We start from the raw sequence: 27198 nt of genomic DNA, 5'->3' as shown, positions 1-27198 counted from the left end.
CTGCACTCAGGCCCTATCCTTCTTTAATATCAACGTCAGGAATGAAGTGACAGCCACACCCACGGAGATAGCGGATTAGTGACCTTCCCACCCCATTAGGTTTACAATCATATTCACAGCTGCCGTCTAAAGCTACTTGTACTATAACTCTTTCCCATGCTTGCTGCCTGTATTAATTTTGTTTTGTTTTTAAAATTTTCCTATGTGTTGATATTTTGACATCTTAAAAATCCTCCTGGCCAGGGAGAGACTACACCAGCCAGGAACACCCAATTCTAAGGGACAGCAAAGCACTGGGCTGGGGACACACCTTTCATATGCAAAACAGCCAGTCCCGTCTGTACCCCAAGCACCCCCTTTATCCAAGCCTCACATACCAAACCAAGATTCCTTCACCTTAAATCATCCCAGGGTCAGGTACCAGACAACTGGGGACCACCCTAAACTCCAGAGCCCAATGGAATGATTCAAACCAGCTACTCCTGAGCTGTTCCCCCTGCACTGCCCTGCCTTCCTGAGAAAGCCCTTCAGTGACATTGGCCTCCCCACGTCCTCACTGGGTCACCTCCGTAAGTTAAAATCCCAAGAGTATGAAGCAGACAGTGCCTGTGCTTGTTTTGGAGTGTTTCGTGTCACCATCTCTGAGCCAGCTGTATAGCCCGGTTTCCCTGCCATGCTCTGGCTGAGCTGGCTGAGCCAGCCTCCCTGCTCTGCCAAAGTCACAGGAGCAAACGCAGAGCAGCCCTCGAGCACCCTCCCAGCTCCAGCTCCCAGCTCCCTGCTCCAGCTCCCAGCTCCAGCTCCAGCTCCCAGCTCCCAGTCCCAGCTCCAGCTCCAGCTCCCAGCTCCAGCTCCCAGCTCCCTGCTCCAGCTCCAGCTCCCTGCTCCAGCTCCAGCTCCCTGCTCCAGCTCCAGCTCCAGCTCCCTGCTTCAGCTCCCAACTCCTTGCTCCAGCTCCTAGCTCTAGCTCCCAGCTCCAGCTCCAGCTCCCAGTTCCAGCTCCAGCTCCCAGCTCCAGCTCCCAGCTCCCAGCTCCAGCTCCAGCTCCAGCTCCCAGCTCCCAGCTCCAGCTCCTAGCTCCCAGCTCCAGCTCCTAGCTCCCAGCTCCAGCTTCAGCTCCCAGCTCCCTGCTCCAGCTCCCAGCCTCCAGCCCCAAACCTCTGTGCCAGTGCCCACTCCACTAGAGGTGCCTTCCTGCCGACGCTGCTATTTCTCAGGAAGATAAAACCAGAGTCAGCCTCCACGACTCCTGCAGTCAGTCCTGTCTACACAAGCCCTAAGCAGAGGCTTCCAGTTTTTTGCAAGAGAGTTTGGCAGGGACAAGTCTATGCTCATGTCACTGTCACATGCAGAGGTGACACATGATTATTTTTCCTTAAGATTGAAGCCAAATATATTATAATCAAAGAAAACAGGGCAGGGGATTTCTACAAAGCACCAAACCAGTGACCCTCACAGTGGCTACCCAGATCCAGCAAAAAGCTGTCTAGTGCCCTGCAGGATTTAAGGATGGAGCCTGCTTCACAAGGGTCCCCTGCAGGTCATGTGCATTGGAAATCATCCAGGATGCTCGTCAAAATTCATGCTCCCAGGCCACCGCTACCCTGACCTGTGGAATCAGGATGTCTGAGGTGAAGTCCTAGGCACACTCACATCTGAGGCTCCCAGCACAGGGAAGTGGTAAGCAGACATTTGCGAAGGGCTTGCCCTGGTCCGGGCACTGTTTCTGACACTTTGTGTGCTTAACCTCAGGCATCTTCCCAGTAGCCCAAGAAGGGGGAGGTCAGTACCCAGGAAGCTGACACTTGTCTTGGTAGCCCCCCGTGCTGGGCTCTGTGTACTCACCCTGCAGTCCCCACGCACGCAGAGGCTGAAGGCGTCCTTATAGGAGCAGCGTGTCCCATCATGCACCATGCGCTTCATGGACACCACCTCCCCAGTCTCCTTGGATTCACAGTACAGGTGGCATCTCTCCTTGGCTGGAAGGGAAGCAGCTGGGGGTCTGCAAGGAGCCCTGATGGCTCCCCCAGGTGTGTGCAAAGGAGGCGCCATGCAGGGAAAAATTCCCATGAGGATCTTAGGGCTTACCTGCCCTCATGTGGCCCACCCTCCAGGACAGATAGAAAGGGAAAGGGGTGGGTGACAGCAGCCCCTTTCCTGTCTCCAGGTCTCCTGAGCCTTTGACCGTGGTGGTTGCAGACTTTGGAAGAGCTTTTCCCAACCGAGACAGCCAGGCTGTTGGTGCAGCCAGCTCTCATATCCCCAAGGATCTGCCTGGAGACCGCCGAGGCTGCAAATGGCTGTTTGCTGGGTCATGATCCAAATAACCCTTTTCAGGCCAGGAGCGGTGGCTCATGCTTGTAATCCCAGCACTTTGGGAGGCTGAGGAGGGTGGATCACTTAAGGTCAGGAGTTTGAGACCAGCCTGGCCAACATGGTAAAACCCCGTCTCTACTAAAAATACAAAAATTAGCCGGGTGTGGTGGTGGGTGCCTATAATCCCACATACTTGGGAGGCTGAGGCAGGAGAATTGCTTGAATCCGGGAGGCAGAGGTTGCAGTGAGCCGAGACTGCGCCACTGCACTCCAACCTGGGTGATGGAGCAAGACTCCGTCTCAAAAAAAAAAAAAAAAAAAAAAGGTAAATAAAGAACACTTTTCAGTCAATCTCAGAAATCCAGAATGAGGCCAGCCCACTTTGATTCAGACTCAGTTCCCTGGTACCTTCCCTTCTCAGCCCCTTTATCTCAGAGGCAACTAAAATGCTGGGCCCCCATACTGTAGCCTCCACCAGAGGGGGACCCTGTCTACTCTGTCACCTCCAGCCCTGCACTGGCCCACATGGGGCAGCAGGTGCTGGGCTAGGGCAACAGCCATGGAGGAGAAACAGAGACTGTATGTTTACTGTCCGTTGCAGGAGGGATCCCCAGCTGCTACACAAGCACTGTCATGCCCAAGACCACCAGACTCCTCAGGTCCCTGAGCCAATAAATGCCTTCTAATGCTGAACCAGTTGGAGTCACATTTCTGACACTTGCAACTGAAAGTCCTGACTAATAGAGAGGGTCAGAGGTCACCAGATTCCTTGCAGGGTCAGCCCTGGCTTCAGCCCTGAGATGACCACACAGCTCAAGCCTTGTCCACTGATCGTGGACTGCAGGAGCCTGGCCCGTGTTGAGCCCACAGCCCAGCTGCCTCTTCCGTGTCCTTGGCGACTCCAGGTGTTCTGGCTGCTCTGGGATTGCAGCCCTGCTAGGAACCCTAAGGGCCCTGTCCAGGAGTGGGCCAGGGCAGCCACACCAGCCAGGGTAGGCTCTCCTGATGGCCCAGGGTCGAGGCAGCCTTGCCCCATGCAGGATTAGAGGAACAGGCCAAGGCAAGCACTCCCCTGCCCACCCTGGGGCCTGCCTGCTGAGCCCCCACTGCTGCCTCCCCGAGGGGCTCACCATCCCGGTGCTCGTGGGGCAGCCAGTGGTGCTGGGCATCACCATGCTCGAAGTACAAGTCCCACTGGCGGCACTGCTCCTCGCGGAAGTCAGCCAAGGAGTCGGGGCAGTCCTGACGGCTGCAGAGCTGGAAGTCGTAGGCAAGGCCCGAGCAGGTACGGCCTCCGTTGGCTGGGCTGGAGGGAAAGCAAAGGACTTGCTGCTTGGTGCCATTGGAAAGAGGTAGCACCCAGGTGCCACTTGTGAGATCTTTTTGGGGGGATCCCTAAGTCTCAGGTGTCAGAGGGCTGCTCTGCTGAGCAAAGGGAGCTTGCCCTGCCATGTCCCAGCTGTAAGACCTGGACAGTTCTCCAGCCTATCAGGTCTTGGAGCTTCAAGGACAGGATAGGGATGGCCGTGTCCTTCTCTCTTGGGGCTCCTGCCAGGAGGCAGCATCTGCTCACAGCTCCGGCACCCCCACCCCCGCACCCAGCACTGATGCCTGGGCTTGTAAATGAACAGGGAGCTGTGATTAGGTATTTAGGTTCTGTGTTCCCCAAGGGGCCAAAACCCCAGCAGGGCAGGCGCTGAGTGAGTCTCCTCTGCAGCCTGCCCCAGGTACCAAGCCTGGCACAGAGAGAGGCATGCTGAGGCCCCAGAGTCCTGGTGCTGCTGTTCCTAGCAAGTGTCTGGCACAAGGTGGACGCACCACGGCCACTGGGTTTTCTCCCTGCAGAGAAGTTGGGCTACGCTTCTGTAACGGCTTCGCTTCACTGAGAACAGCACCAACCCCCACACTGCCTCTCGAGGACCTAAATGCCCAGCAATCTTTTCCGGAGTTCAGTGTAAAAGCCCCAAGAGGGCCTGAGGAGGAACCACAGTATTCTCTATCTGTATCTGCTCCTGGCCGGGAGGGCAGCCTGGAGCCTGGGGCAGGAGGACAGCAGGGAGAGGAGAGGGCTCCACGCACACGCGTGTTCACACATGCTGCTGAGGGAGGCTGTTCCACTGCAGGGTCCCGTGGGTCCCCATGCCCTGCTGACACAGCCTGGACTCCCTCCCAGAGTCTTGACTGCTGGCCTTCTCTGGCTCCCCTAGGGCCAGTTCAGGCCTGGCCAGAGTAAGCAGAGGCGCAAGTGAGCAGGACCCAGGAGTGGCTGTAGAGGCCGGAGCCCAACCAGCAGGACCCAGGAGCGGCCACAGAGACGGAAGCCCAGCAGCCGGGACGGAGCCCAGCAGCCGGGACGTACCCTGGAGGCCTGCCCGCCAGCCGGTAACTGGGCGCAGACGTGCATCTGTGATGCCCAATTTGGAAGCTGTAAATTTGTTTTGTTTTTCTAATATGAAATTTCCAGATTGTCAATATTTTCAGGCAAATCAAAATCTTTAAAATACCAGAGAGGCCAAAAAGGAAAGAGATGCGCTGTGTCTAAGTAGCTGCGGGGTAAGGGCCTGCTGGGCAGGTGGGAGAAGGGAGTGACGCTGATGTTTATGGAGGGTTTTCCTTCCACCCCTGGGATGCTCCCTGGGCGAGGCCGGGGTGAGCGTTCAGGCAGGAGGAGGCAGGCAGTGGAGGAGGGGGAGGAGGGTGTGGATAAGAACGTGGCTGTGGGCCAAGGAGGGAGTATGGGCCCAGGAGATATTTACAGGGTGTGTGGGGTGAGGTGGGAGGAATGAGAAGCAGCAGGAGGACAGTACAGGGCATGGGGCCTGTGTGGCGGGCGGGGGTGGAGTGTGGCTCAGTGTGGGGTGCAGCTGGCATAGGCGGGCTCCATAAGCTGTTCCTCCCCTGGGCAGCTGGACACTGACGACAAGTCCTGACCCTGTCCTTACCTGGCTGCAAACAGCTGCCCAGGTGCTAGCATGCTGGGGACTGAGAGAGAGCCCCCTTTTACCACCATTTCCCTAGCTTGGTCCCACCTCCTCTCCTCCATGCCCATGGCCAGGAGAGACAGAGTAAACCTGTCTAGAGTGGGCTGCAGGCAGGTGGGCCGTGGGCCTAGGCAGGGGGAAGGGGGAAGGGGGAAGAGGCAGGGCTAGGCATACGCTGAGCTGTGGCCCCTCCCAGGTAGGGTGAGGTAGGCAGGGCAGCCTGCTCTGCACCTCTCCAGAACTGGTATGTAACCACAGGACCCTCCAGGACAGGGCTGGCTGGAGAGGTCTCTTAGAACTTCAGCTGCCACTCAGGAAGGCTGGGGGAACGTGGGGCCAACTCACTGTGGGTTGTCGCACTGGCGGGTCCTGAACTTCACGCCGGTGCCACAGGTACGTGAGCAGGAGCCAAACGGGCTCCAAGCGCCCCAGTTGCCATCCCGTTTGAGGATGTCAGGTGTCAGCCAGATGCAGTGTCCTTTAAAGCAATGCTGAAAGACAGGCAGCCAGTCCCTCCATCATCCTCACACCAGGCAGTGGGGACACTCCTGTACTCTGCGGCCTGCAGCGCCTGGGACACGTATGTCCTGGCCCAGCTCCAGGGCACAGTGGGAGCTTACCCTCCTAGCCCCTAGATGCTCAGAGGCCCTGGAAGACAAGCCTCATCTGCCAGAAGCAATAAGAGGCACAGTGAGGGGCTGGTCCACCCCACCTCCCGCTTGCCGACCCACCCTCCCGCCCTCCAGCTGCTCTGTGTCTGGTCTACCAGGTCCCCTCTGCCACAGCCTGCACCACACCACATCACCAGGATAGATGCCCTCCGGGGCCCACACACAGCCTGTTTATAAAGACACCACTGGCCTATCAGGCCAGTGACTGAAAGACATACACGGTTTATTTAAGTAAAAAAAGGCAATTTAGAGAAAACACTATGGAAAAGAGGGACAGGTAATATGCCGACATGGTAAAAACCAGGAATAAAGTCCAAAGCTGGCATGTAGGAAGCATGCTGGAAACACAATTCCACAACTTAAACTGATCACAGTGCTCTCATTCCTTTAGGGAGAGAAAAAGTCTACAATTTAGGGGACCTACTTTAAGAAGAAGATTGCAAATTAAAGAATTCAATTAGGTACAAAATGGATTACTGACTTGAAATGAGAAAACACATCACACAAAAATGTTTTAAAACTGTCAATGACCACAAACAGCCAAAAACAGAGAACAATGATTTCTAATATATTGACAGATAGAACTTTTCTTTCTGTTCTGACTGCCCACTCTTTAACCCTTCCTTGCATGACTTAATGTTGTAGCACTGTTTCCACAGAGAGAACAGAAAGAGAATGCAGCCGTTCCTCAGCAAACTCTTCATAGCAAATCATTCCTCAGCAAACTCTTTCTGTAAAAGGGCCAGAGAGTAACTACTGTAAACTTTGCAGGCTATATAATCTCTGTTACAATTAATCAGTTATGCCATCAGAACTTGAAAGCAGCTATAGACAACCTATAAATGAATGGACATGGCTGTGTTCCAATAAAACTTTATTTACAAAACAAGCAAGAAATAGAAACTTTGAATGGAAGTGTGAGGAGGTTGGTGAGCCCTTTCCCCAGTAACTAATGAAAATTAGTTTTTAAAAAGCAACCATTCCTGTAATCCCAGCACTTTGGGATGCTGAGGCAGGCGGATCACTTGAGGTCAGGAGTTCGAAACCAGCCTGGCCAATGTGGTGAAACCCTGTCTTTACTAAAAATACAAAAATTAGGTGGGTGTGGTGGTGGGTGCCTGTAATCCCAGCTACTGGGGAGGCTGAGGCAGGAGAATGGCTTGAATCCAGGAGGCCGAGGTTGCAGTGAGTTGAGATCTGCCACTGCACTCCAGCCTGAGCAACAGAGCAAGACTCCATCTCAAAAAAAATAAAAAATAAAAATAAAAAGCAACCATTTAAAGTCTCTGGATATTGTCCTAAGGTCTATACAACAAATGAAGAAGGATTTTTTTTCAAGAAAATCTATTAAATCTTGGTAAGAAAAGCAAAAGTCTATGGCATTTGAGCCACAGCCTTCCCTCATTCCTCCCCTAGCTCAGTGTGACAGGAGCTTTACTGCCAAGAAGACAGGGCCCCCACTACTCCAAGCTCCAAGTCCGAGGCTATAGTTTCATACTAAGAAAGCCAGACCACTGGTGTCATCCCTCTCAACTCTGTAGCAGAGCCTATTCCCAGTGGGGTGGACAAGAGGCCTGGGGCCCCTTTTCCCTACCCAGGCCCCACTCATAGCACAGAAGCTCTGTTCCAGGTTCACCGGGCCAAGAATAGTGGACCTAATAGCCCCCTCTCCAGCTTGCTTGTAGGGCAGAGGTTCCATGTTGAAAGGGGCAAGCCCAGAAGACTAGGGGCTACCATTCCCATCTAGTGAATAGCTTATAGGCCAGGAGTGTCACTCTGGGAGAAGCAGGCGACTGTCCCCGCTCCTAGCTCTCCTGCAGTGGTGCAGGGGTCTACCCAGAGGGAGAGTCAGAACAGACAGCTTCATAGCTCTCCCTAAGGGGACTGATTTTGATCTGAAACAGAGCATGGAGGATGTTCATGGCTAAGGGCATTGTCAAAAAACAATAGCAGTCTTAGCAATGAGCAATTAAGAGGAGGCCGGTGGTCCTAATAGCAACAAACAAAATGTTAAACCAACTACAGGTCGAGTATCCCTCATCTGAAAGGCTGGGAACCAGAAGTGTTTTGGATTTCAGATTTTCAGATGAAAGGTACTCAACCTATAGAAGTTAAACAAACAGAACCAGGGACAAAGATAGCTAAGAGCCCTCCTGAAGGTCTCAATACACCTCAACTGGCAACACCCTGCCCCTGTGAATGTTCTAGAATTTAATTAGGTCATACTGAGAACAAGCTATATACCCCAGGACATTGTCATAAACAATACACAATCAGTTGTACTAGCAGTTAGTAGCAGCTAGCAGTTAGTGAAGGCTAACAGTTGGGTGTGACAGCAATAGAGGCAGAATGACCAGAAGCTTAATGGAAAGATCTGGGAAAGAGATAGTCAAAGAGAGCCTGGCTAATGCCACTGTCCCAGGGAGTTAGGAGTAGGGGTGCAGTCAGAGTGACTGTGCATATGCCCAAGGCTGTGACCTCTGGGGAGCAATATCAGTAGCTGCACACTGCAGGGGAAATAAGCTTCATTGAAAAGCAGGACCAGGTCACTAACATAAACAAGCAAACAGTAGCAACAACAAGGCCCAGGGGGATCATTATCCACAGTTTCTTCAATGTATCATCTAAAGTTTCCAGTTTTCAACAAAACATTCTGAGCCATGAAAAAAAAAAAAAAAAACAGGAAAGTGTAGCCCGTACATAGGAAGTTAAGCAGGTGATAGAAACCACCTTTGAGGAGGCCCAGATGTCTGACTTAGCAGATAAAGATTTCAAAACAGCTATTACAAATGTGTTTAAAGAACAAAAGGAAACCATGTCTAAAGAACTAAAGGAGACTACAGGAATGATGTCTCACCAAATGGAGAATCTCAGTAAAGAGATAGAAATTATAAAAAGAACCAAATAGAGGCCAGGAGTGATGGCTCATGCCTGTAATCCCAGCACTTTGGGAGGCCGAGGTGGGCAGATCAGGAGTTTTGAGACCAGCCTGGCCAACATGGTGAAACCCTGTCGCTACTAAAAATACAAAAATTAACTGGGCATGGAGGTACATCCTATGATCCCAGCTACTCGGGAGTCTGAGACAGGAGAATCACTGGAACCCAGGAGGTGGAGGTTGCAGTGAGCTGAGATCGTGCCACTGCACTCCAGCCTTGGCAACAGAGAGAGACTCTGTCAAAAAAAAAAAAAAAAAAAAAGAAAGAAAGAAATTCTGGAGTTGAATAGTACAAAAACTTAAAAGATAAATTAATTAGCAGCCTCAATGGTAGATTCGAGCTGGCAGAAAATGAAATCGGTAAACTTGAATATACATTAATCAAAACTGTGCAATCTAAAGAGTAGAGAGAAAAAAAGAATGAAGAATAATGAACAAAGCCTCTGAGAAACATGGAAGCCCATTAAGTACGATAAAAAATGCATAGTAGAAGTATAAGAAGAAGACAGAGAAAGAAGCATAAAATACATTTTTAAAAAGGCTGAAAACAACCCAAATTTGATGAAAAACATAAACTTACACATCTGAGAAAAGCAGTTAAGTTCAAGTGGGGTAAATACAAAGTGGTCCACACCCAGACACATCATAGTCAAAATGTTGAAATTAGACAAAGACAAAGAGAAAATATTGAATATTGAACAACTCACCATATACAAGGAAATCCAAATAAAATTAACAACTCACTTTTAATCAGAAATAATGAAGGCCAGAGGCAGTAGGGTCAACCAAGATTTAACCCAGCAAATCTATCTCTCAAAAATGAAAGTGAAATAAAGATATTCCCAAATAAAAAAAAACTGAAAGAATTCATTGCTAGCAGACCTGCCATGTAAGAAATACTGAAGGAATTTCTTCAGGCTGAAAGCAAGTAACACCAGATGATAATTCAAATCCCTATAAAAAAAAAAAAAAAAGCACTGAAAATGGACAAACTTCTAGAAAGACACAAACTACCAAAACTGAATTAAGAAGGTATAGAAAGTCTGAATAGACCTAAACAAGAGATTGAATGAATAATGTAAAAACTCCACAAACAAAAGCCCAGGCTCAGATGGCTTCACTAGTGAATTCTACCAATTTGAATGTAAAGAAATCTAAGCATTTTAAAAAAATTAATACCAATCCTTTAGACACTCTTCCAAAAAACAGAAAATAATGCCCAACTCATTCCTTGATACCAAAATCCGACAAAGACCTCTCACACACAAAAAAAGAAAATTACAGACAAATATCTCTTATGACTATAAACATAAAAATTCTTAACAAAATGCTAGCAAACAGAATCCAAGAGCATATTCCAATATGAATGTTTTCCTTTCCAATATGGATGTCTTTTATTTTCTTTTCTTGCCTACTTGTCCTGGTTAGAACTTCCATGACAATGTTGAATAGAAGTAGCATGAGCAAACATTCTTGTCTTGTTTCTGATCATAGGGGGCTATGGTTTGAAAGTTTGTGTCCCCTCCAAAATTTATGTTGAAACTTGATTCCTAATGAGACAGTTTTAAGAGGTGAAGCCTTAAGGAGGTTGTTAGGCCATGAGGGCTCCATCATCCTGGATGGGATTAGTGGCCTTATAAAAGGGCCAGAGGGAGCTAGCTAGGCCCCTTTGTGCCCTTTAGTTCCTTCTGACTTGAGGACACATTGCCATTAAGCACATGAAAAGCAATGGAATAATTTTTTTTATGACAATGAACTTTTTGAAGTCAGAGTTATTTCTCTTGATTTCATTGCCCATTTTCTATTACTTTAGTTTCATATCCCATTAATTTTTATCTGAATTTTCTTTTCTTTCTTTAACAAATGAATTTGAAAATAATAAAAGAAGGTACTTTTAAATCAGAGTCTGTCATTTCTCCCTTATTTTATCAAAACATTCTGGAACCACTTTCAAAAGTTAAAACACTCTATTATCTTTATTTTCAGACAAAATGATCTCCTATACAGAAAATCCTAAAGAATCCCCTAAAAAACTTAGAGCTAACAAACAAATTAAGTGAGGTTGCAGGAAACAAGACCAATATACAAAAATCAATTGCATTTCTATGAACTAGTAATAAATGATTTAAAATAAAATTAAGAAAATAACTCAATTTACAATAGTACCAAAAAGAAGAAAAGAACCTTAGGAATAAATCAAACAAAAAAATGCAAAACATGTCCATTAAAAAAGTACAATACATCGCTGAAAGAAGTTAAAAATCTAAGTAAATGGAAAGACATCTCAATGTTCATGGATCAGATTGTTAAAATGGAAATACTTCCACATTGATCTATAGGTTCAACATAATTGCTATTCAAATGCAGACTAGAATTTTGCAAAATTGAGAAGCTGCTCCTAAAATTCGTATGGAAAGTCATAGGATGTAGAATAGCCAAAACAATATTGAAAGAAGAGCAAAGTGGAAAGACACTTCACCATTTTGAAGCTTGCTATAAAACTATAATAATCAAAACAGCATAGCCCTGGCATAAGGACAAAGATACCAATGGAATAGAATAGAAGTCTAGAACTAAGCCTTTACATTTGATCAGTTCATTTTTGACAATTCAATAGAAAAAGAATAGTCTCTTCAACAAATGATTCTGAGACAACTGGATATCCATATGCAAAAGAACGACATTGGACCTTTTCCTCACACTTACACAAAAATTAACTCAAAAATGGATCACAGATGTCAATTATAAGAGCTGAAACTCTGAGAATTAAACATAGGAGCAAATCTTCTTGACCTGAAAGTAATGGTTTCTCAGATACAATGCCAAAAGCACAAGTGAGAAAAGCAAAAATAGATAAATTAGACTTCATCAAAATTAAAAACTTGTGCACGTCAATGATGCTATCATGAAAATTAAAAGACAACCCACAGAATGGGAGGAAATATTTGCAGACCATATATCTGGTGAGTGTGATAAGGGGCTTGTATCTAGAATAAATTAAGAACTCTTACAATTTAATAATAAAACTATAAATAATGAAAAATAAGCAAAGGATCTAAATAGACATTTACACAAGAAATATATGAAGATGTATATATAGAGAGATCGCCATAGGTCACTAGGGAAATGCACATCAAAACCCCAGTGGGATATGACTTCACATCCACTAGGATTGGTATAACAAATACAACAACAAGTTTTGGGGAGAATATACAGAAATCTGAAGCATCATTGCTAGTTGGAATGTAAAATGGGCTGCCTTGGGAAACTGGCAGTTTCTCAAAACATGGAGTTACCATAAAATCCAATGATTCCATTTCTACATCCAAGAAAATGATACATGCACACAATACTTTGTACACAAATGTTCATTTGGTATTTCCTATCATAGCTGAAATGCCAAATGTCCATCAACTAATAAATGATGATACCCACACAGTGAATTATTATTCAGCAACGGGAAGGAATGCAGTGCTGATGCACACTACCATGGGGATGAGCCCTGTGAACATTATGCCAAATGAAAGAGGCCAGGCACAAAAGGTCACATGTTGTATGATTCCACTGATACGAAACGTCCAGAATTGGAAAATTCTCTGTAAAGACAGCAAGAGGATGAGTGGCTAGCTGGTGCTGGGCAAGGGTAAGATGGATTGGGGTGACCAGTAAGGGGTGTCAAACTTTTCAGAGTGACAAAAGTGTTCCAAAATTTGCTTGTTGTGATGGTTGTACAACTCTATGAATACACTGAACATCACTGAATTGTGCACTTTATTTTATTTATTTATTTTTGAGATGAAGTTTTGCTGTTGTTGCTCAGGCTGGAGTGCAACGGCACGATCTTGGCTCATTGCAACCTCCACTTCCTGGTTCAAGTGATTCTCCTGCCTCAGCCTCCTGAGTGGCTGGGATTACAGGCGCCCATCACCATACCTGGCTAATTTTTTATATTCTTAGTAGAGATGGGGTTTCACCATGTTGGCCAGGCTGGTCTCAAGCTCCTGACCTCACCCTCCTCGGCCTCCAAAAGTGCTGGTATTACAGGTGTGAGCCACCACGCCCAGCCTGTACACTTTAAAGGGGTGAATTTAAATATAAACCTACCCTTATTAAAGCTATTGGGGGGAGAAAAACCAAAACCAAACAAACAGGCAGCAGATGGAGTTGGCCAGCACCTGCCCTGGCATATTCAAGGAAATTCTTTTTTTCTTTTTTTAAAAAAATTATCAGTACTTTAAAGAAGCTATGGGTGATATCATCTGAACACTTAGGACAATCAAATTTGGAGGAGATGCTCTCTGGTTTCCATCCTTGATGTGGATTTCAGAGCATTTCAAGTTTTCTCTGTGGGAGCTTGGCTTTAAGACACTCTGGATGAGCAACACTCAGTAACAGTTACCGTGGATGCCCTCTCTGCAGTGGAGGCATTTGCAGCTTCCTGGCGTCTTTGATGTTGTCAACATTTCATGTAAAATCAGAAAGATGTCTGAAGCATTTTCCTATGTGTTCATCAGATTCATTCCTCTTCATTAATGAGACTGTCAAATGCTCCAAAGCCTCTCAACTTCTTTGATACATGTCTCTTCCTCCTAATGAGCGACTGCTTTTGGTTTGATATAAAACCTTTCTTTTTTGGTGACAGTGAGCTTTTTTAAGTCAGAGTTTTTTTTTTTTTTTTCTTGCTCATTTTCTACTCCTTTAGTTTCATATGCCATTAATTTTTATCTGCATTTTCTTTCCTTTAATAAATAAATTTGAAAATGATAAAAGGTATATTTTATACATATACCCAAATCAGTCTGTCATGTCTCCCTTATTTTGTTGAAACATTCCCAAGCCACTTTCAAAATGGCAGTGAAAACAGTGCACTAAGACTTAATCAACATTTTTGCATCTCGTTTTCATTGAGGTTTCTCTTCTGTCTCTGAAATTTTTTAGAGCCCATCATTTATTGTCATCCATATGTTGTGAGACTAAGCCAACTTTTATTTATTTATTTATGTTTTATGTATTTTATTTATTTTTTTGAGATGGAGTCTCACTGTCACCCAGGCCGGAGTGCAGTGATGTGATCTTGACTCCCTGCAACCTCCACCTCCCAGGTTCAAGTGATTCTCTTGCCTCAGCCTCCCCAGTAGCTGGGACTACAGGCATGTGCCACCACGCCTGGCTAATTTTGTATTTTTAGTAAAGATGGGGTTTCACCATGTTGGCCAGGCTGGTCTCAAACTCCTGACCTCAAGTGATCTGCCCACCTTGGTCTCCGAATATGCTGGGATTATAGGTGTGAGCCACCATGCCCGGTCTAGCCCAGCTTTTAAACAAGCAGATCGTCCTATTACACTTGGGCTTTCTAAAGAAATATCCATGCTGGATCTGCGTTTAAAGTATTCCGTCTATAAAACGAACCTAAAATGAAAACAAACTACTGCCCATATAGAAGTAGTCACAACCTCAGGTACCGCTGAGGCACTTTTTCTTCCAAAGATCTGAGGGGAATGCCCAGCACACAGCCCGTATTCTGCAATGACCCTAGGTGAGTTGGAACAGCAGTGGGGCAAGTATTTCTGGAAGCCTTTATTATACCTGGACAGACACAATAATTTAACTCTACTTGTAAGAGACAGAATCATGGCAGTAAGCCAAAAAATATGCCCTCAATCCATTTTCTCTGTAGCCAAAGCAGCAAAACGCCCATGGCCATTCTAATGTGAGAGGTAGGAATGAAAAGAGAAGTGGTCTTAATCAAGTATGGTTAAAATAGCTTATTTTCGCAAAATTTACAAAAACATGTGACCATGAGAACAAATGGCTTGGCCCCTCCCAGGGCCTTGGAAGGGGGCTTATGTGAGCAAGGGGCCCTGAAGCGTAAGCATCAGAAGTTACTTTGACTTCAGCATCAGAAGGTGAATTGACTTCCGCTCCCCCCTCAAAGCCCCTCCATGGCTCCCTGCTGCAGCAGGATGAGACCAAGCCCTGCGGCTGGCATCAAAGACTCGGTAGGACTGTCCTCTACTTATCCCTCAGTGTCACCTCCCCTCAGGACACCAGCACTGCAGCGCTGATTGCTCTGAAAGGACCCCACTCTCTTCCCCCACTGCTCCTCTGCACGCCTCCACTTCCTTCTCAACACACTCCTGGCGCAGTGGACCCTGTGCTGTGCCCCCCAGACCCCTCTTCAGGACCAAGTCATTTATTTCTCAAGCTGTGGAGTGTGTTGGTTGCTCGTGGCTCATAGCTGAGCCCCTAGACCAGAGTCATGCCCCTTTCCCAGGGAATGACCATAGCCAGTGATTGGTCAGGGTTGGGGCTCAAACATTGCTTTGACTAGGTCAACTCTGAAAGGCCAGCCCGGCTCTGGAGCTGCATGTGGGGTTGGCTGAGCCCTCTGCTGAGGTTGCATCCCTGTGCAGGGCCTCACTCTCCCTGTCATGCTGGCCCTGGAATTCCAGAGCACATTCCAGAATTCCTGCAATCCTATCTCTGTGTCCGAGGTCGTTTCTGGGGGAGCTGTGCTCCTGTGTCCATGCCTGAGCTGCTCCCCTCCTGTGCTTCCTTCCTGGTTCTCCTCACTCGGGCAAGCCTTGCCTAGTGCCCACCTCTGCCCATATCTTCCCTTCCTTTCCAGCAAAGGCCCCTCACCCTCATGCCTTGCTAAAACTTTCCCAGGCCTGCCTTTGTGGCAGCCTGAGCCACATGGGGACTGCAGGGCCGCCACTCTGTGGATTCTCCCTCCCAGAGGGAAAGAGGTACTGTGGGCAGGTGGTCAAGGGCTCCTCCCCTCAGGCTGGGCCAACAGGAACTGGCTGGGTCAGGCAGGCCTGGCTCCCTGCCACGGTGGGATTTGGCCATTTCCTTCTTGGGGATGGTTACTTCGTCTCTTGCCCCAAAAGCTCCTTTCATCCAACCATGGAGGGGAGGGAAAGAACCCACAGAAATGCTGGCTGGCAACCCCCTCAGTGGGTGGTGCAGGCGGGGCTTGCAGGCAAAGAGCATCCCAGGTAAGGGGGTGCAGTGGCCTGAGTGCATGCGTCCCCCAAATTCATATGGTGAAGCCCAAATCCCCAATGTGATGATATTAGAAGCTGGGGCCTTCAAAAGGTGTTAGGTCATGTCCCTCATGAGTGGAATTGATGTCCGCATGAGAAGAGACCTGAGAGAGAGAGATGCCCTCCTTCCCTGCCATGTGAGGGGACCATGAGATGGCCATCTGCAGGCCAGGAAGAGGGTCCTCCCAGAAACCAACCTTGCTGGCACCCTGACCTTGGACTTCCTAGCCTCCAGGACTGGGAGGAACAAAGCTGTGTGTGTAAGCCACCCGGTCTGTGGTATTTTTGTTAGAGCAGCCGAAGCTGAGGAAGATGGAGTGGGTGTGCCATCCTGGCACTGCTGAAGGCTGCAGCCTGGGGCAGACTCTAAGTCACTAGTCGCTACAAGAACCAGGAGTCAGGAGGATGGAAGGGACCATACTGTGGTCTCCCTGTCCCAGCTAGGTAAGCTGGTGCCTAACCTGGAAATGGAGGCTGGGCATGACCCCTCATGGTGCCCCCCGGGGTCTGCAGTGTAGGGGACCACCCCTGGGGTGGACCTGGATACAAATGTGTAGAAAGGAACAGGAAGACAAAACAGTGCAGAAGGAGAAAAAGTCACCCTCAGTTCCGCCACAGATGTCACTCCTCTAAAGTGTTGGCTTTCTTCTACCTGGACAGCTATGAGTGCTGAACAGTGTGATTGCTCTGAATGAAGACTTCCATCCTCTGATCTCTCACCCGTTATCAGAAAAGAAACACATTTAATGTTATTAACATGTTTTTTATAAACATATGCTTAAATGCTTACAAATATTCCATCCACTAGAGAGACTTCAACATTTAAAGGGAAAAGTCATGTGTGCTCAATGAATTTGGAGCCCATTGTATGGGGAAATGAATGAATGAATGAACAAATGAATCTAGAGCTGAGGGGATGTGGAGCTTCCTCTGCCTAGTTCTGTGGCCTATTGCCCATTTCTTTTTTAATCCAAGAGGAACATGCCCACTTCTCCCCTCTCAGCCAAACCAGCCCGCCTAACACACTGGGTTCCATGGGAAGGGAACCCTCGGCCCCGCCCCCACCCTGCCCCTCCTGCTGAGCACCCTGGCCCCATCTCTCACTACCCTGGTCCACTGCTGCAACTCATGGAGGCCAAGGCTCTGAACCCAGAGGCACTGTAGCATCCCCACCTTCCCATGTCAACAGGCCCAGGGCTGGCAGTGGACAGGCGGTGCGGCCCCACAGCAGAGGGTGGGGGCGGCTCGCCTGCAGGCTCTGAGGCTTTTCTCCCAGCCACCTCCGTGTCGAGAATCTAGAGACAGGTCTCTCTCTAGGAAATGGTGGCAGCAGGAAACTGTAGGTGAGGGAGGCCAAGAGGGGAGGTGCTACAGCCCAGCAGGAGCTCCCAGTCAGTTGCCTCCTGTGGAGCCTGAGCTCTCCACAGCCCCCTGCCCGGTGTCTGGGAATGCAGAGGGACAGCCCTGTCCCAGAGCCACTTTCAGCAGGCCACCTGCCACTTCTCCAGCCCAGTCAGGCTTTGCTTTGCTCTCTCCCCTCTCTCCTTGCCCCTTTGGATTCCCTTGCAGGAAAGGGTGGGAGAGAGGATAATTGTTTCCAGATGTAAAATCACAACGAAAGGAAATAGTGATGCATAGGACATGGAAACATACAGACGCACATTCAGGGATCCTGACAGCTGCCCAGGAGAAGCCCCTCTTCCATGTTCCCCTAACACCCCCACACCAAACCCTGATCTGGGTCAGTTTCAACCTGTGCTCTTCAGGTACCAGGGGAGGCTGAGCAGAGCCCCAGCTCTGCCCCTCAGTCAGCACAACTATTCTTTAATGCATAAAAGGCAATTTCATTTACTGGGCTAAATGCAGAGGATCCTACCATCAAAAAGAGTGAAGGGCTGTGGCCAGGTCAGTGGTCTCTTTGAGGAGGGGACACTTTGGTTACCTCTGTCCACTGCCCTCACCAGATTCCCCCCCACCACTTCTGCCTTGCAGGAGAAGCAGGGGGCAATCAGCTGGGATGCCCGCCAGCCATACACCCACATGTGGGAGCCCCACCTGCTCCTTCTCCCTGGGCCAGCGTGCCTGTGCGGGGCCTGCCTCCCATTCCCTCTGCCTCCTCCCTGACTGTGGTGGGTGGGGCGGGCAGGGAGCCATGCTTAGCTGGTCTCATTCTCCAACTCAGCTTTTCCTGAGCTCCTCCTGGGGTCACAGCAGACGTTCTGCCCCGCTCCTTCTGCTGAACTCCTGTGGGAAGGGGGCTAGCTAGGTGGTTCTGGCCTCACCAGGCCCCCAGCGAGTTACCAACAACAGCCCATTTCCGGCTTCTAACCCTTCATTAAGTCTGGGCACATCTTAAAAACACCGATTCCCAGGTCTTCAAACAAACCTTATACACAAATGTTCACAGCAGCATGACTCACAATGGCCAAAAGGTGAAAACTACCCAAATGTCCCTCTGTGGAGGAACGGATACACCATATGTGCACATCCACACGACGGGAGGTTATTCAGCGATGGAGAGGAAGAGAGCGCGGATAGAGGCCGCACAGGATGACCCTGGGAAACATTCTGCTGAATGAAGTGAGTCAGACACAAAAGGCCACATAGATACGATTCCATTTATATGAAATTCTGGAATAGACAACTGCACAGAGACAGAAAGCAGATTGGGACTTGTTAGGCGATGGGGCGAGGAAGCAGGAAAAGAGTGACTGATAAATGAGGTATCCTTTTTGCAGTGATGAAAAGCTCTGGAACTGGATAGTGGTGATGGTCGCCCAATATTGTGAATGTACTAAATGCCACTGAATTGTGCACTTCATTGTTGTTTTTATTTTTTGAGACAGGGTCTTGCTCTGTCACCCAGGTTGAAGTGAAGTGACGTGATCTAGGCTCACTGCAACCTCTGCCTCTGGCTCCAGCAATTCTCATGCCTCAGCTTCCCAAGTAGCTGTGATTACAGGCTCCTGCCACCACGCCCAGGTAATTTTTGTATTTTTAGTAGAGACAGGTTTTCACCATGTTAACTGGACTGGTCTTGAACTCCTGATCTCCGGCGATTGATTCGCCTCGGCCTCCCAAAGTACTGGGATAACAGGCATGAGACACCAAGCCTGGCCTGAATTGTGCACTTTAAAATGGTTCAAATAGTGAATTTTATGTTATGTGAATTTTACGATAGTTTTAAAAAGAAAACCCAAAACAATTATTGGATCCTATCCCAAACAAATGTCTTCAGGGATGGGCCTGAGAATTTGTTTGTTTCAGAAGCTCCACCAGGGACTAAAATTAGGCAGCTGGCCCAGTCCTGAGCCAAAGGCTTCCATCAAGGAGCCACAGGTCCAGACAATGTGGGGGTGTTCTAGGCCTGGCTGGGATGTGCGCAGTGTCCACTCCACACTCTCTCCCTGCCCTGCGGGGCCAGTGTAGCCTCCGCAGGGTTAAGCCCTCCTGGGCAGGATCCAGGCTTAGCTCATCTACATATCCCAGCCCCCTAGCAAGTGACTGGCTGAGGAGTGGGTGTGTGATTTCATCTGAACCAATGCGAATCAGGTCTGGAGTTCAGGGAGGACCAGAGGGAAGAAGCCCTTCTTTCAAGGGTCCCCAGAGGGTATGAAATGGGCCTAGGGCAACCATCCAGTGACCTTGAAGGACAAGCGTGCCCAACAGGGACAAACACTGAGGTCCTGGGGATGGAGAGGCTAAGCCTCATGCTGGGCCTGAGCACCCTAATGAGGACCCTCGCCTCAAGATGAGGTGACCCACAGTGCCCAGGGGTGACTGAAGGCTGCCAGTACCCCAGAAACTGCTCCTCAGAGGGGGAGTCCTAAGTGCAGGGCTTGAAGCACCATGAGGATCTCTCACATGCCAGATACACTCCAGCATCAGAAGCACAGGGTGGAGGAAGCTCTGGTGTATGGAGTGTGAGGGGTAATTGGAAACGGGAAAGGAGAGGGCAGCAGAGGTCCCTGAGAGGGCTCCCTGCCCCTACTTCAGAGCCTGGCCCTGGTAACCTGGGCACCTAAGATTCCAGTCCTCTGTCCTACTGCCCTCGAAGAGCCCTTGGTCCTGCCTCACCTTGCCAGGCGCACACATGGTCCCGTCCAAGGGGGGCCCCTTCTTGGTCTTGCAAAAGTAGGGGTTGTCAGGGTGGCTGCACCACAGCTGCTTGCAGGGGTCGAAGGTCCGGAACTGGAAGACAGCACCACAGCTTGCCAGGGGCCTCCCACGTCAGGGACCTCCCAGGGGTGTCACCCGCACACTCCCCAGGTCCTGTAACCTGAGATGCCCCAGTGGGACTGGCCCGTGACTGGCCTATGTGGCTGGTGGGTGTCGTGATTCTGGGGCAGTTAGGACCTTGCCCATATGGTGTGGGGGTGGCAGTGTCCCTGAACATGGCCGGGCCTCCTCGCCTCTAGCCTTTGGAGGTTGCACTCCTCAGGGAGCCTGGCAGGCAGCTGGGCCCTGGGTGCCAGCCTGAGGTCAGGTGGGTACCTACGGACCCTTTGCTGTGGATTCCCCTCCTAAACCCTGGCAAAGCCCTTCCCCACTCACAGGCCCACCCTTTCTGCAGCCACGGTCTCTGTCCCCTGGACTTCATGGTCCTCTTCCCTGGCCTTTCTACTTCCTGTCCTGAGAGCACTTCCTGCAGGATGTCCCTGAGGTACCGGCTGAAACTCAGGCGTGGTCCTGAGGCTCTCCAACTCAAGCCTTTCCAGAGGTCCCCATCGCCATGAGAATCGAGTCCACTGCACTCCTTAGGCAGTCATGGAAGGAGTTAGTCCTCCTGTATGGTACTTGAGTCCACCACTTGCTTGCTGTGTGGATTTAGGCAGGTTATCTAGCCTCTGTGGGCCTCCATTTCCTCATCTGTAAAATGGGACTCCTTTGCTTCCTTCCTTCATGCAGCAGAGGGGGGCATTCAGACGCTCACGGACACTGAAGCTCCACTGCACGGCCTCCGTGCTGATGCCCGGTTCCTCTGATGGCTTGGCTCTGGCATTCGGCTCTGGCATTCGGCCCTGGAGGGCAGCGAGCACTTCTGTGCATGCCGCGCTCTTCTCCAGCCTCTGCGTCAGTGGCCCTCCCTTCCTAAATGCCCTCTCCTTCCACTTAGCCTGCAGGCCTCCCTTCTTCCTTGGAAGCCCTCTTGACCTCTGCAGGCTGACACAAAGGCCTTGCCAGTCTCTCACTGCCCTTGGCTGACGCCCTGTTTACAGCCCTGTCACCCATGTACCTCCTGCCCAGGACCACACCTGGGCCTGCCAGGTGGGCCGAGGGTGCCTAGGGGGTGAGGCGTGGTGGGTGCTGAGGGAGACGCTGCCACTCTGACAGGCTGGCAGGCTGCTCTGTCCTTCCTATGCTGGGCCCGTCCTCACAATGTCCCAGTAGCTGCCCCTACACCAGCCAGCCTCCCCCCAGGCCTGGGAGGGGTCCCCGATGCAGGGATGCCACACTCACCGCCGTGCACATCATGTAGCCCAGGCCAAAGTCAAAGCGGCACTGCTCGTTCATGGAGTAGTGCAGCCCCGGGAGCTGGGGCAGTGCCGGCCAGTCGTGGGCGAAGGGGTCATCCCGCAGGCAGTCATAGGAGCTGTGGGGGACACACAGCAGCCTTTAGCAAGGCTGACCACCCATTCCTGAAGGCAGCTGAGGTCTCTGCTGGAGCTGCCACAGCAGCCCTACCTGCACATCCCGGCCCCTGACTGTGCTGCCTCCGTTTCCCTGCTGCATCTCTTGTCCTTGGTGTAAGATACCAGGACCTGGCTTGTGCAGACCCCAGGGTGGCTGCCTTGCCCATGTGCCATTCAAGGACAGACCCCTGACAAGGGGTTCTCCTCCAGACACCAGGCTCCCCTCACAGGTGTGTCCTCTCTCCTCCCCCGCACACAGGCTAGAGGAACCAAGGTTGGAGGGCTCTGGCTGGACCCTGGTGCATGGGGACTTGCACCCTCCCAGAGCTGATCCCAGGGACTGAGGGGTCGCCCTCAGGGGACGTGGGCGGTACTCACTGCAGGTAGCGGCTCAGCTCCTGCTGGCTGCAGCGGGACCAGTGGAAGCGGTGGAAGGCAGCCTGCACCAGGGGTGCCATGATGCTGCCCAGCCGCACCTCGTCACCACAGCGGTTACCCTGTCCATCGTGCTCCATGCCCAGTCTGCGAGGGATGAGGCAGCTTGCTGAATCCCCCAGTCCCGATGATAGGAGGGTGCCCCATCCCTCCCCCACAGGCCTCCCCTGACCTTGGCCCACCCTGAGCCAGGTGGCACCGACTGTCTACCTGCTGCACTTTGAAAGCCAAGGCACTCTAGGGAGACAGCGGCCAGTGGGCAGTCCCGAGGTATCCTGTCCCCAAGAGGGACATGCACACCTGGTGGAACCGTGGCTTCCCTGCCTCCAGCTTTCTAACCCAGGGGGAGCCACCCTCCAAACCTCCGAGCCTCCTCTGTAACATGGGGTAGAGCCCACCTGCTGGGGGGCTTGGATGGGATAAAGGGGCAAGGCCCCCAGCTCTAGCTGGCCCAGAGCCGCTGCTCAGTCTGCAGGTGAGCCCTTTCTCCTTTGACTGGTTCCTTCTGCAGAAAGTGGGCCTCGGGCCAATACTGCCCAGCACTGGGAAGACAGAAGACCACGCCCCAAAGTGGCTTTCACACAGGGTGTGTCCCTCTTAAGGCACAGAGGGAAAGTGGGCAGCCAGAGTTGGGGAGCCTAGGGTGGCCCCTCTGAGCCCCACCCTTCCCCAGGCCACTTACACATGGCCAGTCTCATGGGCCACCACGAAAGCTGAGGAGAAGCCGTCCTCATGGTTCAGAGTGCAGCTGCGGACCGGGTGGCACATGCCAGTGACGGGAGCATAGCCTGGGAGAAGACAAGGGGTGGCTCCAGATGCTGCCATAGCATGGATGGGAAGGTGATGCCTGGCATACCTCCCAGGCGCTGCTTCTCCTCCCCAAGGCCCAAGTAGCCCCCGTCCAAGAGGCAACTGCCATAGCAGACAGGCCTGTGACATGTGACTGGATGCAGGCCCCCAGCCCATCCCCACCCAAGCCCCATGGCCATTCTGCCTGTAATGGCCACACTGCAGCTGGAGGCCTCTGCTTAGTCAGACGTCACCTGCCATGGCTTGCCTGGCACCTCAGTAGTTTCCTGCCTGACATTCTCTTTCTCCCAGGCTGCCCCTGCCCCTGCCCCTGCCCCGTGCCTGCCTCACTGAGTGGCCCTGAGCAGCACCTGCTTCCATACCTCTCTGCTAGAGGCATCCTGCCCTTCGTCTGCCTGGCATCACACCCTCCAAGCCCATTTCCTTGGGAAGGGGGTTTCCTGGGTCTCCCCTTGTTTCTCTGGGTTCCTTGAGACCCTAGCTAGATAGCTAGTCCTGTTTTCATAATGCCACAGGAGACTGCAAAGCTGTTCAGCCAATGTGCCATACCACTCTGCAAAATCTCCCAGCAGGGCACTGGCTGGTGTAAACTGAGAAGTCAGAACTGCCCCAGAAGGTGAGGCCAGTGGTCCATGACAGCCCAGGGCCAGTGGGAGGGTGGCAGAAGTTCATGACGCTGAGACCCCACATCAAACTGAGGAAGAGAGAGCATGAGACCTATTCATTTCCCCAGCTCTTGTCTCAGCAGAGGGAGGCGGCTTGGACAAGATTGGGAAGTGTATATAGGGCTGTGGGTGCCACACTAGGTCTCTGCTTGTACCACTGGGAGCCTTCCGAGAGACTTGCCAAGCATGGAGCCCTGACTTTCAGAATCCCAACATGCTGTCACTCCTGCCGTGCCCCACGGAGAGACCCTGAGGCCAGGTGTTCCATGGAGAAGGGAAGGAGGGCCACTGGGATCCGGGGTGAGCTGGTGGTGTATGCTTCTAAAAACAGAACCATAGTGACCTAGCCCTTGTCTTTTCCTGTTGTAATAAACAGGAAAATCTGAATTTTTTGCTCTGCAGATTTTGAGGCAAGTGTTGAGTCTGTGTGCCAGAGTAGAACGCTGCCATCTCCTCTTTGTCCTTTGTATGTAAGGTTTGCATAGGCAGCTGCCTCTGTGGGAGGGTTTTTCATTCATCCTGCTTAGCACTACAGGAGCCTGCGAGATTTATGTTTTTCTTTGTTTCCTTCCCTCTTATTTTATTTTGTGGCTGTTTTCTCTGTCTGAATCTTATTAGATAGAGTACACCTTCTGGATGGACCATATGTCTCCTAACTTTTCTCTCATGTTAATCTTTTTGTCTTTTGCTTCCATTGGGAGATGCCCTTGACTTTTTATTTCGGCTTTTGGATTTTTTACTTTCCCCATCCTATCCATAATTTTACACAAATGCTTTGTTGTTCTCTAATTCTTCATAGCAACGTCTTCTGGGTTGATGGATATATTTTCTCAAACATTCTGGGAATACGACTTTTAAAAACATGCTTTTCTTGTCTCTAAATTCTCTTTATTTTCCCTAGAGCCAGTTTTCAAACTTTTTGTTTTGTTCTACATCTTGATCCATCTTTTTCATGCTGTAAGAATTTTTTGTGTTTTGATTTTTAAAAATATCTGGTAACCCTTGGCTGTTCTTTCAAAAAAAAAATTTCTTTTGAGACAAAGTCTGGCTCTGCTGCCCAGGCTGAAGTATAGTGGCACAATCTCGGCTCACTACAACCTCCGCCTCCCAGGTTCAAGCAATTCTCCTGCCTCCGTCTCCTGAGTAGCTGGGATTACAGGCACCTGCGACTACACCCTGCTAATTTTTATATTTTTTGTAGAGACGGGGTTTCACCATGTTGGCCAGGCTGGCCTCGAACTCCTGACATCAGGTGACCCGCCTGCCTCAGCCTTCCAAAGTGTTGAGATTACAGGCATGAGCCACTGCACCCAGCCCCTTTCACATTTTTAAATGAGGGATCGGGCCACTTAATATAAAAGCTGTGTGGGTTTCCTCTCCTAGGGGATAGCTCTGCTCCCCATTAGTGCCCTCCCCAAGCCAAAAGAGCCAAGAGCTCTCTCATCACCTGCTGAGGGCGGCACCTGGCTACACTGCATTTGACGGGGAGCTATCCAGCCTCACCCAGACATGGTACTTCCAGTCCAGCCTTTTTAACTTTATGCTATTAAGTGTGTTTTGATATCTCATTGTGGTTTCATTTTCTTTCCCTCCCCCCCCGTTTTTTTTATGACAAGGCTTCGTTCTGTCGCCCAGGCTGGAGTGCAGCAGTGTGATCATACCTCACCTCCTGGACTCAAACAATCCTTCCACCTCAGCCTCCCAAGTGTCCGGGACTACAGGCTTGCGCCACCATGCCCAGCCTCATTGTTTCAGTTGCATTTTTCTAATGTCAGCTGAGGTTGAGTGCCTTTTCATATGTTTATTGTTCATTTGTATTTTTTTAAGAGCCTGGTAAAGTCTCCTGCCCGTTTTCAGACGGGATTGTCTTTATTAACCTTGCTATTATTTGTAGGAGTTCTTCATATACCTCAGATGTGTCCTTTTTTAGATATATGTATAATAAATATTTTCCGCAGTGGATTAGTAGTGACTTTAGTGTACAAGCTTTAAAAATGTGCTACGATTTATCAGTTTTTTCTATTGAGTTTGTATTTTTTTTGTCTCTTTTAAAAGAAAAAGTCTCTGACTCCAAGAACATGGAGCTTTCTGCCTGTTACCTTCTATCATTGTTTTGTGTTTCTTATTTAGATCTAAAATCCATGTGAGATGCTCTCTGTCTATAGAGTGAATGGAAGTGATAGGCCTCCTTTCTTTCCAAATTGGCTTCATACCGTTTGTTAGACTGTTTTCTTCCTCTTCTCTGAAATGACACTTTTGTGACACATAAGTCAAGTGCCCCTGTATACATAGGTTCAATTCGGGACACTGTATTCTGTTCCAATGATGTGTTTGTCAGTCTATGCACTGACCCACACCCTTGCCCAGCTGAGGTGGCCACAGCCTTCCCTGCCCTGACACTCTTCCCTGGGCTGGGCCAAGGCTGCCGGGGGCCCCTCGCACGACCAGGGGCTCATTTCCAGCTTCACGCCTCTCTGTGGCCCTGCAGGGGTGAGGCTTACCTTGCATGCCAGAAGGCCCAAAGTCCTGCCGTGTGAGGAAGATGGCATGATCGTGGTATTCATCGTGGTCTGTGTCTGGCTTCTGCTGGAGGTAGGCCCAGCGGCAGACATTCTCCAGACTCTGAGAGGGGTTCCCAATCTCGATGAGGCTCATGGACTGCAGGGGGATGGAGAGAAATGGAAGAGAGAGGTTGGTGCCTGGTGGGCTAGTGGGGGGCTGAGCAGGCTGGAGTGTTGACAGCCCCATCCACTGGGAACCTGGTCGAGGTGACACAAAGGCTCTGCCAGGTCCCTCTCAGGACCTGCTCCCGCTGGGCTCCATTCTTCTACATGGAAGAAAATGTTCCCCAGTCACGCTCACCTGTGTGAGTTTCCACACAAAATCACTGCAATTTTCAGGTGAGATATGGAAGTCAAGCTCTAGGTCATCTAAGGCCCCACATAGTCCCTCAGTCTACCCCATTTCCAGAAGTCCCTGTGTTTGTTCTATGAGGCACCTGTTCTGTGCAAGTCCTTGACAGAAGGCAAATGCCATGTGGACTTCACCCCAAAGAGCTCACAGTTCTGGGAGAGCCCGTGGCAGGGGAGATGGAAGTCCCAGTGTGATGTGGAAGCCCAGAGGCCAGAGATCACCTTACATCACTCCCCGTGTAAAGGTACTTGCAGAAACCCAAAACAGTGGAGGAGAAGAAACTGCAACTGACATTCGGTTGGTGCAAAAATCATCACAGTTTTTGCCATTAAAGTATGGTGATGACTTTTGCACCAGCCCAATAGAAAAACAGCCGTATCAAGAACAGGGGCATACACAGATGATTCCCACAGGAACCATGCATGGGAAGCCACTGGGAACCATCCCATTCCATTTTGTATCATGACACAAGCCTAACAGCCAGGGTGGCCTCGGGACTGTGTCCTGCACACTCTCTCTGCTTTATGATATCAGCAGGCACTCTCATTTAGACATCAGGACTAAGAAGGCTGTCCTGGCTAGAGGAAGGAATGAGGCCATCAGGTGGGACAGAGATGCAGGCAGGAGCCAGGCTGAGGCAGGCTGGGGCTGTGTAGGGAGGTCCCCTGTCCCAGTGTGTGGGCTCGTGGGGAGTGCTGGGAGGATGCTAGAAGCCCAAGTGCCTATAGGAACAAGGCAGGTGACAAGCCAATGAGGCAGTCTGGTTGCAGGAAAAGTAACTCCATCT

At 50.2% G+C, this 27198-nt stretch overlaps 1 protein-coding gene across 1 annotated transcript in view; it reads right to left on the bottom strand.

The window, feature by feature from the left end:
• ADAMTS2 (ADAM metallopeptidase with thrombospondin type 1 motif 2) overlaps nt 1–27198 on the bottom strand; it is a 219394-nt gene that overhangs the window by 22360 nt on the left and 169836 nt on the right. The window contains exons 6-13 of the mRNA XM_032270494.1: nt 26000–26156; nt 22706–22811; nt 21967–22110; nt 21416–21548; nt 20033–20146; nt 5643–5788; nt 3447–3622; nt 1846–1979 (exon numbers count right to left, since the gene is read on the bottom strand). Coding sequence (XP_032126385.1) covers nt 1846–1979; nt 3447–3622; nt 5643–5788; nt 20033–20146; nt 21416–21548; nt 21967–22110; nt 22706–22811; nt 26000–26156 — 1110 coding nt within the window. The remainder of the gene's footprint in view (nt 1–1845; nt 1980–3446; nt 3623–5642; nt 5789–20032; nt 20147–21415; nt 21549–21966; nt 22111–22705; nt 22812–25999; nt 26157–27198) is intronic.

Source organism: Sapajus apella, unplaced genomic scaffold (assembly GCF_009761245.1).
Source record: "Sapajus apella isolate SASKATOON/1434 unplaced genomic scaffold, GSC_monkey_1.0 scaffold211, whole genome shotgun sequence".
NCBI lineage: Eukaryota > Metazoa > Chordata > Mammalia > Primates > Cebidae > Sapajus > Sapajus apella.
The sequence above is the reverse complement of the archived record's forward strand: the minus strand, read 5'-3'. Positions and strand labels throughout refer to the sequence as shown.